This window comes from Sarcophilus harrisii, chromosome 1 (assembly GCF_902635505.1).
Source record: "Sarcophilus harrisii chromosome 1, mSarHar1.11, whole genome shotgun sequence".
Lineage (NCBI taxonomy): Eukaryota > Metazoa > Chordata > Mammalia > Dasyuromorphia > Dasyuridae > Sarcophilus > Sarcophilus harrisii.
Window position 1 is genome coordinate 497,230,607 of NC_045426.1, and position 14,562 is coordinate 497,245,168.

The window sequence follows — 14,562 nt, forward strand, 5'->3', positions numbered from 1 at the left end:
TTGGATGGACTTAAAAGGAAGTCCCAATTGACTAATGGTCAGCAATGTTGTCTACTTCCTGGGAGTCATGTGACTTCCTGAAAGCTTAGACTGGAGGTCTGACCTTTTCTGCCCTGCAGACTTCTGAGAATAGGGATCACATGACTTCCTGAAATTTAGGCCTAGAGGCTAATCCACTCCATCTCATAGACTTTTTGAGAAATCTTTACCTGACCCATTTCAGACAGAACAGAGCCGTTGAAGATTTTTTTTTTTATAGAGGTGAAAATGCTCTGAATTTTAGGAATATCAGTTTGAAGACTGTGAAGAAAGAATAGATGAGGGAAGGGGAAGAGGTGAGAGACTGGGAAATCAATAATAATGGCTTATGTTCTATATTCCATGTGTTTTTAAAAACCTGTGAGGTAAATGGTATCGTTATCCCCATTTTACAAATGTGGGTCAAATGACTTGCCTCAGTCAAACTGCTAGTCATAGTCTGAAGCAAGTTTCAAACTCAGATTGTCTCGCTATCTAGAAGTAAAGAGATGGAATGGGAGTGATTGACCAAATTGTTGAAAGAGTCTTGGAAAAAGTCATTGAATTTAGCACAGAACACATCATTATTACCTTGAGGAAAGTGCTTAAGTAGGTTGTAAAATGAGATCTGAAGGAATACTGTTGCTGGTGAGGAAGTAAAAACAGGTGATTTGAAAGGAGAAAGGATTGGGAATAATAGTCTGAATGGGGAGTAGTGAATCTAGTCTTTTTTTTCCCCCTGAAGGAGATAAACTTGGACTTAGATGAAATTTGTATTAGCACTTATTAAGTATTGGTCATTGTCCTAAACTATAAAATTACAAGCAATTAAGAAAGTTATTCTTATTGTTGTTTGCCCTTCCTCTTGTAGAGAATCTTGACATCTGGAAGGTGATAGTCATGACATGCAAGTGAGTTGGATCTAAGTGAGGGAGGGCTGTGCAAAGTCACCTCCAAAGTCCAATGGCAATGTACAGTTCAGGATGACTGAAAGTGACCCTGGGTGCAATGGGAAATATTGGCCAAAGGTCTTTAGCAGATTTTGGTTTGACTGAGGCAATGCCCAATCATGATTAAGATTAGGTAAAAATGAGACTAAGAATGGCCTCTTTTACTTAATCATAAATCTATCAATCAGTCTCAGTCTGGGAGGGAAAAACTCAGGATTTTTTTTTACAAAAACCAGAAACAATTTACAAACAGAAAATGGGAGCAGATAGCATTTAAAGGGATCTGGAAAGTAGAGAAGAGGATACTGTACAGTGTTGGTAGTGGAGCAGTTTGGTACAGAGCCAAAATTTGGAGGCATATCCAGGTTTTGGACAATATTATGTAAGGAGAAAATTCCCTGTCAGAACTCAAGTTGGATTCAAAATTGTAATCCAAAATTCTTATAATAAGTAAAGAAGAAGAGATAAAATCACTGAAGTGGAGACAGCATTTTTTGGAGATGATGACCAGGACATTAGGTTGAGCTGCCTGCTTCTTTCCTATTTTGTCAGAAAGTAGACTTCAGATAAGGAAAATGAGGGAAAGAAATATGAAGGAAAAAAGAGATTTGGAAAAAATGGGGGGAGGGATCAAATCATTTATTCTTATCACAGTGAATTTATTTTAAATTGTTTCTTTGAATCTCATTTTAAATTTTACAGCTTTTAGTGATTGAGCAGGGACTAGTATTCAAGAATCTGGTTGAATCTTCTTCTAGTCTTCTAGGACTTTTTATACACTTGACATAATATCAGCTTTATCTCCCTTTGCTTTGGATATTAATTATTGACATTTCTTTATAATCACATGCACAAAGCATCATTTCTGTTTAAGCTTTGAATTATTTAATAGTGGCTTTGGGGCAGGTTTGCTTTATGATATGAAATCTTAAATATTATTTGTATTCCTTTTTAATTCTATTGTCATGGCTACTAAATAAAAAAATGTTGTATTTTAATGCATTTTTTAGAAATCTTATGGGAACACCTTGTTCAGTCACCTGGGATGTAGTGTCTGCTTCCATGGAAACAGTTGTAACTATAATTCAGCCATGGGAGTTTGGGATTTTTTGTATGTTTAACCTTCTTTCCTCTTTTGTTTGGTCTTAACTTTATGGATTTGGAAGATCCTGCTGCTCAGAATACAAGTGAGCTTTGGTAATTCTGGTTGTATTTTTCTGTTTATAATTTGGACAGAAGCAATATTTCAATTTGTAATTTTTACCAAGGTGATTTCTGAGAAGAGATAGTTGATTTCATAAAATATATACTAAAAAAATCTTTTAATTTAAAATTATAAGTAGTTTATTTTTTGTTAAGATGCTTTTGAATTTTAAGTCTTAAAGGCAAAATATAATCTTAAAATAGAGTATAATTTAACCTGTGTCAATAAATATAGAAAAATAGCTATTTTTAAATTTATTGGAAGTATTTTTTTTTTTCCAATTTGCATAGGATCTAGTGCTGGCAGAAAATAGCCCTGGAAGAGACAGTACTGAGTATTTTATTGTATTTGAACCTTTCCTACCAGCTTTATCAAGAACATTGGAACCTTATCATCTACCATTTATGTTTTATAATGGTGAGTTTCTCAGTACAGGGATGCATAAAACTTAACTTTTGTTGTTTTAATGTGAACTATTAACTATTTCAGGTAAAATCAAGAAAATTGTTTCTACTCAGTTATATTAAAAACATGAATTTTCCAGCATAAACATATTAAAATGTTTAAAGTAAGTTATCGCTTATTTTTTTTATTAGACTTTAGGAAGCAGCAGCAGATGGCAGCACTTACAAAAGAGAGAGACCAATTATCTCAGTCCATTGTTCTATACCGAAATTTATTTGAAGCCAGCCATCAACTTGTCAATGAAATGAAATGTAAGTTATGTCATTCAAGTGCATTTGTAAATTATTATGGGAGGGAGTGGCTGTAGCAATTTGACAATTATATACTTATTAATGGATGAAGTTTTGGTTATATTTAGGAGATAATGTCTGATTTTATGCAGAACTATATAACTTAGAGAAACAAGTATAAATATATCTTGACATCTCCACTTTTGATCCTAGAGCACTTTTTAAAATATATATTTTTAATGAACATTTTCATTTTTGCATAGTACTGACATACATAATCATTAAAATATTAAAAACCAAAGAACAAGGGCAATAATTTCTATTATATGTTTTGTTGATGTTTATGAAGGTGAAATAAGTTTTATTAGTTTAAAAAAAAATTGGCCTTTGTGAATGGATCATTTTTCCTTGATAAGATTTTGACTTCTTTATTATATTAGTCATGTAGTGTTTTGTAATGCATTGTCTCCCTCATTTCAGTGATTTTTGAATGAGCACCTAGTAGCTTGAAAATGAGTAGCAGAAAACACCACCACCTTCCTAAGTCACTTTCTTTTTTGTGTTTTGCATTTTTGTTTTCTGAATGCTAATGTTTGATTGTTAAAATATTTTTTATTTTAATTATTTCTATTTATAATGCTTTTATTATATTATGTATAATACAACATATTGATATATGTTATTATAAATGTATTTATTATATGTTATATATATTTACTTAAGTATCTTAAAATATTTAATTTTGATAAAACATTTTACCTTTTCTAGAGATCAAAATATCATGATGAGTCTAGTTCTAGAGTAAAGGATAAAAATTACTGTTTTGAACACAGAGCTAAAACAGTGTCATGTATATTTTATTTTTTAGCATCAAGATTCAAAAATTTCAAGACATTTAAATAATAAACTGTCTTTATCAGAATGTATTCTGGATTATTGATTTTATTATTTATTTTAGGTCAAGTCCAAGAAGCAACATCAAAAGAAATCCATTTGAGGAATGAGCTAAAAAAACAGCATATAAATATTCCAGCAACACAACAGGTATGATTTATCCTAATACTATAAACACATATATGTTAACACACACTTATATATGCATTTATTTTTAAATCAGATGTTATGTTAACATTACTCTCAACTTAGCCTTAACAGTGATAAAGTCACTGATTTTTTGTGGTTTAACAGAGAAGGTATTGTAGTTTGATCAGATGTACTAGATGAGATTATCCAAGTCTTGCTGTTATCATGTTTTCAAAGAAATTCAGTCAACAAACATTTTTTAAGAATAAACAGGATTCTAAGTTGTGCACATCAATGGTTATTGATATGATCTGTGATGTGGGGTTTGGCACCAAAAAATGGCAGGCACCATAAGTTGGTCATGTGACCAATGGTCACATGAATTCTCAGTGCTCATTCTCCTTGGCAAAAGGCAGGTCCGTTTTTTTTTTTTTTTTTAATAGCTTTTTATTGATAGAACATATGCATGGGTAATTTTTCAACATTGACCTTTCCAATCACTTCTATTCCAACTTTTCCCTTCCCTCTACTCCCCCCTCCCCTAGATGGCAGGCAGTCTCATATATGTTAAACATGTTAAAGTATATCTTAAATACAAGTATATATATTTATACAGTTTTCTTGTTGTACAAGAAAAATCAGATTTAGAAAGGTAACAATAACCTGGGAAGAAAAACAAAAATGCAAGCAGTCCACATTCATTTCCCAGTGTTCATTCTCTGGGTGTAGCTGGTTCTGTTCATCACTGATAATTGGAACTGAATTGGATCCTCTCATTGCCAAAGATAGCCACTTCCATAAGAATTGATCCTCATATAGTATTGTTGTTGCCATGTATAATGATCTCCTGGTTCTGCTCATTTCACTTAGCATCAGTTAATGTAAGTCTCTCCAAGTCTCTCTGTATTCATTCTGCTGGTCGTTTCTTACAGAAGAATAATATTCCATAACATTCCTATACCACAATTTACCCAGCCATTCTCCAACTGATGGGCATCTATTCAATTTCCAGTTTCTAGCCACCACAAAAAGGGCTGCCACAAACATTTTTAAGGCAGATCCATTTAGAGGAATAGGTCACAGACAAAATGAAGGGGTATAATAGATATTGGGAATGTAAATATGAAATAGAGTGGGAGAGCATATGAAAAGACAAGTTCTTCAGTAGAACTCAAAATTATCCAGTAAAAAATGAGTGCCCCATGATAGTGGGACATAGCCTCAGCTGGCAGGTTAAATCCCAAAAGAGACCCAACACCCCAAAAGAGTTAGCTGCAAGTAAGGACAAGTGGGGCCGGGTAGCATAGGGACACATCATGTGACATGGAGGAAAGGGAAGGCGAAAGACAATATAATTGTAACACCAATTGAAGGGGGCCAAGTTCTAAAAGGATTTAGCAAAGAACTAAGAGCAAGAAAATACATTTATAGGAAAAGTTAGAGAAACCAGAGCCTCATATTACTTATCTGCTGATTTTATGGATTACAAGTTTAAGGGGTGATCTATTCACTATTGTCTCAAGAAAGTTACCACTGACAGACAGATTGTCTTTCTGACAGTCAGCAATGTTTGTAAGACTATAGTATATCTAAGGCCAGGAGACTTTAGATTATTAGAACAATAGTGCTCTAAGGTCAGGGGACCTCAGGATTACTGCTTTATTTCTCCTAGAAGCTGCACTCCATCAGTTATTACTGGAGCCATAAACATATACACACAAAATTATTATTGCCTGATGGGATCAGAAATGGCTTTGTGGAAACGGTGTCTAAGCTGAATCTTAAAAAATAATGTATGGATTGTGAGCTGTGATTGAGGACATTCTGAACAAAGTAGTTGGCTTCAGTGAATAAATTGGGAGTAAGCAGATGGAATGCTGAATTCACATAATCACCTACTGTATATTATACACGCATGTAAGCAAAGGGGAGGAATCAACAAAATGCAAATAATAATGTATAAACAAAGTAGATACTGGATGAACAGGAAATAATTAGCAGAGAAAAGGCAATAAACATAAGGGAAATCAGTAGAGGCTTCTTGCAGAAGGGTTTTATCTGAAACTTGAAGTAAGTCCAGTATTTGGAGGGCATAGTAATATTAAAAGATAGCCAATAGTAATACAGTGTCCTCTGGAAAAGTTGGCTATCTTGTGAATATAAGAGGGAAAGAATAAAAAAGCATCTCTAGAGGCCACAATGAAAAGCAAAGGTAAATTACACATTTTTTTTTCATTAGTTATTTACTGCCTTATTTCTTTACTGATTCAGTTGTAAAATAATAATTTGCTTGTCAGTTTTTAAAGATAGTTGCTGAAATATTTAATTTTGTAAAATCTGTTAGAAGAAAGCCATTTTCAATACTTTAGGTTTGTTTGTTTTTTAACATTTACTAGTTTCATAGAAATATATTTTATCCTGCAAATATTAATTTATAAACTAACAAATTCAACTTTTTTCTTTATATCTCATGAGTTTTTTTCAAAGTAAGTAAGAAAAGGCTAACATCTGTATATCTGGTTTAGATAAGCCTTAGTCATTTTTCTTTGAAATCAAATACTTTTCTCTTGGCAATTCAGCTGTTTTCTAATAAAATGAAAACTCTGTGAGGGCAGAGAAAAATGTTTTGTTTTGAAACATCTTCAAGATTGGCATAATGTCTTGCTTAGGTAGAGTGGGCTTCATTGAAATGAACTTAAGTGTGAGTGGCAGAACCTGAGGTTATTTGACTTCATGTCTAGCTCTGTTCACTCTTTGTTTTCTTCTATTTGAGGAAAACTTTTTAATTTTTAAAATTTTTTTAAAATTTTTCTTTATTTCTTTATTTTTGTCATTTTTTTAAAAATAACTTTTTGATAGAACCCATGCCAGGGTAATTTTTTTACAGCATTATCCCTTGTACTCACTTCTGTTCTGATTTTTCTCCTCCCTCTCTCCATCCCCTCCCCTAGATAGCAAGCAGTCCTATACATGTTAAATATGTCACAGTATATCCTAGATACAATATATGTGTGCAGAACTGAACAGTTTGAGGAAAACTTTTTTAAACTGATGAGTTGGTATACTAAAGTTGGTATACTAAATGTGGTAATTAATCCCTTTGGCTGGAACCATGTGTGTGATGGGTAGGTAAAGGTAGATTGCACTTAAGATTTTTGGCATACCTTTAATAACAGGCAGAGGAGTTTTTAAATTTTATATTGGGAGCAATAATAATGTATTTGACATTAGAGGACCTTTATTTCAGTCTTTGCTCCATCATTCATTACTTCTTTGACAAATCATTTACCCTCTCTTGGCCTTATATTTCCCTATCTGCAAAATGAAAGGATTGGATTCAATTATATCTTAAGTACATTTCCAGTCCTAAATCTTTTGCTCATGAAAGTGAGCTTAGAGTAACATGGGCAGACTTGACCCTGATCATAACTATTTTGACAGGTACTATGCAATGTAGATTGAAGAGAACAGAGCTTGGAAGCAAGTAAACTGAATCATGGAAGTTCTTGCAAATAGTTCAGGCATTAGGCTGAAGAGTACCTAAAATGGGGTATTGGTCATGTGAGTGAAGTTAAGGGATGAATGTAAGAGATGTTTAGTAGATTGAATTAACTAAACTTGATAATTTATTAATTAGATAATGGAGGTTGAAGGCAAGAATGAAGCATCTAGGGAGGCTCAGTCTGAGTGAATAAGAGTTTGCCTTTGACAATAGTAAAAAATACAGACGGAAGATGGTGACTTAATGGCGTATATAAATTTGCTAAATACTACATTTAGCAGACATTTATCATCCACTTTGTATACATCAATGATGATAATATAGAGATATTGATTAGGCCTATAACTTCTTTGATACAGGAAACTCCCAAATGAGGAGCCATCATGCACTTATATAGGCTTCTGGGGCAAAGGGATGAAAATTTAATACAACATATGCATACTTGTATATAATTAAGATAATAGATGATGATTTCAGATGAGAACAAGGACTAATAATTGAAAGTAAGTAGAAAAGGAGTTCATATTGAAGACAGTACTACACTTTTGAAGCTAGGGATTTTTAATAGATATATATAAGTATAATAGATATATATAAGTATTTAATAGATATATATAAGTAAAAAGTACATGCCATTAGAGGCCACATGTTCAAAGTTGTGGAGAAAGAAATTGAAATATTGTATATAGAAAACAACTGGTAGGCTAGTTAACTGGAATAGAAAATGAATAAAGGGGAGACTTTTTTTACTTAGAGACAATAGTCTCTAGACATTGAGGATTTTTGAGTGAGAGATTGCTAATGTGGTCAGATCTTATGTTACACGGAACTTAAAAATATCTTTATGAATGGATAAGACAGCAAAAATGATGAGGTGTGACAATTGAAGGTAAGAGCTCCCCTAACAGCAATGGGATGCACCAGTGGCAGGTTTTGTGAAAGAATTCACAAAACCCAATAAATATAGGCAATAGATGTGTGGCAAAGAATGGGTTTGTTTACACTAACAAGACAGTACGCTAAGAAAGTGGGCAAACTCTTGATAGGAATTAGCAAAGATGGGTTTACACTGAGAAGAACATATCTTCATCAGTGGGCTGAGTCCAGAAGGACATTTAGCAAAGTTTCTGGGTTCAGAGTCGTCTTTTAATAGCCTTCTGAGGTCTGGGGCTCTTTTGATCTTTAGCCCCAAAGATGAATCTCAGAGACTGATTTTCAATTAAATTCAGTTCAAAATTGAGTGAGATTACTTATCTTGGGAGTTTCCCTTATGGATGGGAGTGTGAACCCTCCCAGAGGTCCTGAAGGTTTGAGACCCAAATCACCCTTCCCCCAAAGGTCCCTATCCCACCCTCTTCCCACAGATGAAAGGGACACCATTTACATCAAAAAGACTGAAAGCAGGAAAATAATGACTTTTGTAATAGTATGGCCAGAGGATGATTAGTGCCTGAACTCCAGTAGAGGTTATAGAAGTGATGATAAGGCAGTATATGAAAGTGATATCTTATCCTCAATAAAAGTTAGCAGCTGATTAGATATTGGAAGAAATGCGAAAAACCCTTAGATTTATCACTTGAATGTTCAAGTTGGAAATCTTATTCCAAAGTAGTGAAAAATGGAGACAACTGCAGGCATGATAAGATTAGAGTTCCTGGTGGTCAGGGAGTTAAATGATGAGATTAGTGGCAGGTTCGGGGTTTAGAGAACCAAATAAAGAAGTTTGGCTCCCCTAAATCCTCTTAGGATTTGGTGCAAGATAGGGAGTTATGGGAACCCCTTTCTGGTGGCACAGAGGTCCTAAGTAAATAATTTACGAACCCGAAAAAGCTAGACTTGTAAAAAGAAGTTTATTATTGGCATTGGGAAGTCAGCCTTTGCTATGCATGAATAGAAAGACTGAAATCCTTAATGGCAAGACAGAGAAGTAGTTTCTAGTAGAGAAATCCCGATAGAGAGGTATAAAGTCTTGTTAGGGAAATACATGAGACAGATAAAGAGAGGGTAATGCTGAAAGATAATATCATTTCATTAGGCAGAGGTTTGCTGCTATGCCAGGGAAAGAGAGAGTTTCCATGGCATGGCATATTAGGTCCTCTGCAAAGAAATGAGTTTAAAATTGCCTGCTTTAAAGGAAAATCTGAGACAGAAGTTTTAACCAAATGAGATTCCCTCAATGCTGTCACTACCCTCAGGCCTAGATGAGGTTTTGAGCCAATAGAAATCTAGATCTCCAGCTAAATGAGATTACTTCAACTAGTCCCATCAAGATAAATCACTTTATCTCGGTTCCCTGGGGTGGGTTCTATAAAGGCAGGGCCCAAGGAGAACTTCTTCAAGGAGCCTCTCAAGTACTCTACCTCATGGCCCATTCCCAAAATCAGAGAGATAAAGAAAAAGAGTTTGAGGCTCCCCTTGTCAGGAAGACCTTTTTAAGAATTTAGTTTTTTTTTAAATTTAAATAAAGTATTTATTATTCTCTTCTCCAAAAATAGAAAGTTAACAGACTAGATTTTACAACCCATATAATCTGTAGTTGGCTCTAAGGCTCCTTTTCAAGAGGAATATCATGTCTAACAAGCCAGTTAACTTTTACACTCTGCAAATGTGGAATTTTTAGATGAAATATAGGAGAAAAAAAGGATGGTAGTGTGGGATGCAAAGGTAAAATCAAATGAAACTTTTTTCAGAGACAAGGAAGAAGATTTCTCTTAAGTATAGCACTCTTTGTGAATATAAGCATATTAATGATGCCTAAAATACAGGAAAAGAAATTTGTTAAAGTGAAGAATTACTACAGAGTAGCAATCATAAAACTAGGGAATTTCAGAGGTTGGTTTTTTGTTATACATGCAGTTTAATTCGATATTATTTTCCTTAAATTTGTTTTAATTTTTAAAAAATTTCATATGTATTTTTTAAAAAATTTCATTTAGTATTTTTACTTAACATTGACTTACATATTGCCTATTACCAAATTAAATTCAATAATGAGGTACTTTAAATATTTCATTAAAAAAGAAAAAGTTCAGACTTCTTTGGTACAAAAGGAGAGTCATAAAAAGTTTTACATGGATTTTCTAGAATGTTATCTTGAGTGGGATAAGTGTAGATCAGATCAAAGGCACTTGTAAAAGACAAAGATTCCTTCATCCTCTGAGCCTAGAGCAAATATAGAGAAGACTTATAAAAATAAAGAGAAATTTTTTGAGGTATAAAAATACATGAAAAAGGCAACTGGTGATGGATGAATTTTGTTTTTTGTTTTTTTCCTGTAGAGTAAGAGTGAGGTTATTTGTTAAGAAAAGTTATGTTAGTCAATATTTGGCATAGTGTCTGGCAAATGAGTGCTTATTAAAAATTTATTGATTGATTTGTTAGCATTGGGTGCTGGGGGAGAAAGGTTTTTTTCAGTGAAGCATTTAGAGTGATGTTTCAGAGAAATAAGGGAGATCACCACAATACTTGTAAAACAGAAAGTGCCTAAACATTACGTATCAAGCAGTGCCACTTAATATTTTATCCAGAAGAACAGACTCTAAAAAATAATAACACGGAGTAAAGGGAGAAAAATAAAAAAGAGGGAGCATTTGCAGTGTAGATTTTTTCTGTTTTCTTTCTTTACATGGATAAATTGTTTATCAGAAAAAGAGCTGGTGTGCTGAAGAGATACTAGGATATTTGGTATTCTGTCTTAATAGTCTGAAGTATTTGAATTTGATAATTATTACCAGGATGTTTTAAAGGGGTTTAGTAACTTTAAAAAGTCTGTCTCCTCTTGATAAAGACCATGTCCACTCAAAATACCCATCCTAAGTGATAATACTTTCATACTGAAATGAAAAATCAAGGCAGTGTATATAGTTTGCTAACAATCTAGTTTCAGTATAAATAGTGAGAATTTAAGATTTTTAGGGTTTTTTCCCTTAAATTGTTCAAGTTTAATATTCTTTTCTCTTGACTAAAGCTATTGCGATTGGTGGTGGTGAATTGTGGAAGTTGTGATGGTAAATGACATTTATGCAGAATTTTAAGGTTCTATATACTGTTTCATTATAATAACCTTCAGAGGAAAGTGCTGTTATTGTCCCTTTTTGACAGATGAGGAAACCAAGGCAGATAGAATAAGTGACTTGTCCATGATCTTATAGTTAGTGCCTGTCTAAACTTAGGTCTTTCTGATTCCCGGCCCAGCAGATTATCTATTCTAACACCTTTTAACTCTATAAGTAAAGTTGATTACAGTTTATTTCAAACAATTAATGATTTTAGTCAGTTTGGTTATGGTTATAGTTGTTTTAGTTTTTCCTATCTGCCTTTCCCCAGTATTAGGTTCTTTTCCCCCTATAGTTCCAGCTCTTATTCTGAGTGGGGGGATAGAAGCCCACCAGAATTAAAGATTCAGTCTGAGTCAGAGTCAGAGTTCAGAAAATGTTTTTATTCTTTCTTATGAGAAAAGACACAACTCTATTCTTGTCTCTCCTCCCAACCCTTCTCACTAACAACTACAGCCAGGGAGTACTTAACAAAGCTTTTGTCCTTTAGCAGAGCCCGCACCTCTGCCCTTGTCTCTTCTTACAATTTGCTGATGAGAGAGCTCACAATCTTTTTAGCTAATCCATGTAAGGCAATATCAATCCTTTGTTATCCTAACTATTAATTGCTCTCTGTGGCTCATCAGAACAGTTTTCTACAATTCCTTACTATACATTTACTTTCACCAAATTTAGAAGCATCCTATTGAAAGGGGGCTAGTATAATTCCCCTCACCTTGAATTGTAGAATTGAGCCTATATTTTTACATAAGAGTGTTAGTGAGGAAACTTCACTGGAGGTCATGGCGCTCATGAGCACAGTAGTCACATCACAGTACCATTGAAAGAAAAGTGTGTCAGTTGACTGACTTGTCATCTCTAGATCAAATTCTATTCCTTGTCCATGCTCTGTTTTATATAAGTTGTCTCCTGTTAAATTTAAGTTCCTTGAGGTGAGGGACAGTCTCACTTTCTAACTTTAAATGTTTAGCTCTTAGCACTGTGTCTATACTTATTTAGTAAGTGCTTAATGGATGCTTTGTCATTCATTTGTAATTTGCAGGTGCCTCACACCGATATGCTTCTGAAACAAAAGTTATCTGAACAAGAGGGACTAAAAAAGCAACCTAGGAGATCTTGCACTCTTCCAAATTACCCTAAAGGCAATCCAGACATTTTGGGAAAGGTGAGTTTCTAGCTTTAAATCTTTTGAAGTGTAGTTTAGGTTATTTTCTCTCCTCATCTTCATTTTTTTTAAAGTTTGTGTAATTAACTTATATTAGCATGTCTTTGTCCTTCTCCGTGTTTTGTTTTGTTTTTTAAAATGCTCTAGCCAAGATGGAAATAGATATGCACCAGTAATTCCATGATTACTGTTTCCTCCAGTGATTGATATGCTGGAATTTAAACAAATAGGCTAGTTTTTTTTTAGGGCTTTATTTTTGTTATAAAGTAGTTGCTATGTTTATGAATGGTTCAGATTTAAATGAGATTGCAGAAGAGTGACAAAAAGGATCAAAATTTAATGTAACTATTGATTCTGAAACGTTGACAAATGTATTCCAGGACACACTGAGAATTTATTTTTGCAAAATAAGTACACTTTGAATGTTTCTTAACAGCAGAAGTAGTGCAGTTTTTCCTTCTTATCTTTTTTGTCTTTTTCTCCATCAATTTTATCTTTTTCTAGATGAGTGCATCTATCTTGGTTTATCTTGGCAATTTTCCAGTTGCATGTTTTTAATTTTATCTGTTTTTGAACTGATCATCATATTTTCCAGTAATAGGAGGTTCTTTCTCTTTTTAGTTGGGTTTGATCCTTTCTTTTACAGTTTTTTATTTTCAGCTTTATCTTCTAAATTTTTGTTTTATTTTGACTTTTCTTAGCGTGTACGTGCATGAGTATGTTTGTGTATCCCCCTTTTGCTTCCTTTTTCTCATCTTTGTTCATACATACAGCTTTGCTTCCTACTCTTTCCTCAAGCTCCAGAATTATGATTTACTCTTATATATCACTATAAAACTATTCTGAGCATGGTAATATCCACAGGGCAGAAGGAAACAGTGCATCTAGACCTCATTGCAGCACTTTCTCCTCCTCTGCAGGTAATATTTACTCAAAATCTTCTTGAGTACCATGCACAGGTTCACTAATGAATTTAATATTGTCAAGGATTAAATGAGAAACTGTTGTTAATTTTTCATCAATTCTGGATGGTGGTCAGTTTAAATAGCAATTTCATTACTAAGCAAGTAAAAGAAATTTTTGCTTTGAGATTATTTATATTTTATGCCATTTATGCCATAAAAATCAGGAAGTCATTTTCTTCAGATTAGTACTATGGGAATGTTCCTCTTTTTATTGATAGATTATTGTGTGGGACAGCAATGCGGGAAGGAAGGAAGGAAGGAAAAAAGAGGGAGGAAAACGGGAAGGACTGTGGAAAGAAAGAACTGTTGTTGCCTTTTATGATCATCTACATTATTTCTGATTATATTAAGATCTGGCAAAAAAGGGCAACTCCCAACAGACAAGATGTTGGTAGAGTAGTGCAGACTGCAAACTGCAAAACACAAGATTATTATATATCCTAACAAGAAACTCCCATCCCCTTTTTGACCTTTTCTCCCATTGGCTGGTGAGTTCTAATTTATCCAAAGACTAAATATTGATCCCAGAACACACTTTACCTATTAGGTACTTAAATGCTGATGAAAAAGAGGGGGAAGAAAGTCTAAAGGGAAATGTTTGTTTAAGATAATAGAACACTTCCTGCTTTTAAACTCTAGCTCAACTTGTTTTTGCAGTCTCAAGTCACAGTTGGGCATAGTTCAAGGCTACGTTCTTATGCGAGGTCTTCACTCACTTTATCCCATTCACTATGTAGAAATGGGATTGTGTTTATATTGATTGGTTATTTAGCTTCATTTAAATAATTTTAAGTACTGGCTTTAAAAAGTAGAAAAATCTGAAAAAATAACTGAAAGAAATGATTTTTATAAAGTATGAAAATCACATAGATTGTAGAACAAGATGTTTGGATTCTAGGTCTTTTTTATATTTGTAAAATATTATTTTCAATAAGAAAATAGAATTATAGAAATGTTTTTTTTTTTTTTTTAATTTCCAAACACA

At 33.5% G+C, this 14,562-nt stretch overlaps 1 protein-coding gene across 8 annotated transcripts in view; it reads left to right on the forward strand.

Moving 5' to 3' along the window:
• Positions 1-14,562, forward strand: part of SMCHD1 (structural maintenance of chromosomes flexible hinge domain containing 1) — a 222,882-nt gene that overhangs the window by 107,704 nt on the left and 100,616 nt on the right. For all 8 annotated transcript variants that reach the window (XR_004230979.1, XM_031946579.1, XM_031946585.1 and 5 more), the window contains exons 38-41: positions 2,463-2,589; positions 2,769-2,888; positions 3,826-3,911; positions 12,490-12,612. Coding sequence is in view for 7 of the 8 variants with exons in the window: in XM_031946579.1 (XP_031802439.1) it covers positions 2,463-2,589; positions 2,769-2,888; positions 3,826-3,911; positions 12,490-12,612 (456 nt within the window). In the remaining variant the exon portion in view is untranslated. The remainder of the gene's footprint in view (positions 1-2,462; positions 2,590-2,768; positions 2,889-3,825; positions 3,912-12,489; positions 12,613-14,562) is intronic.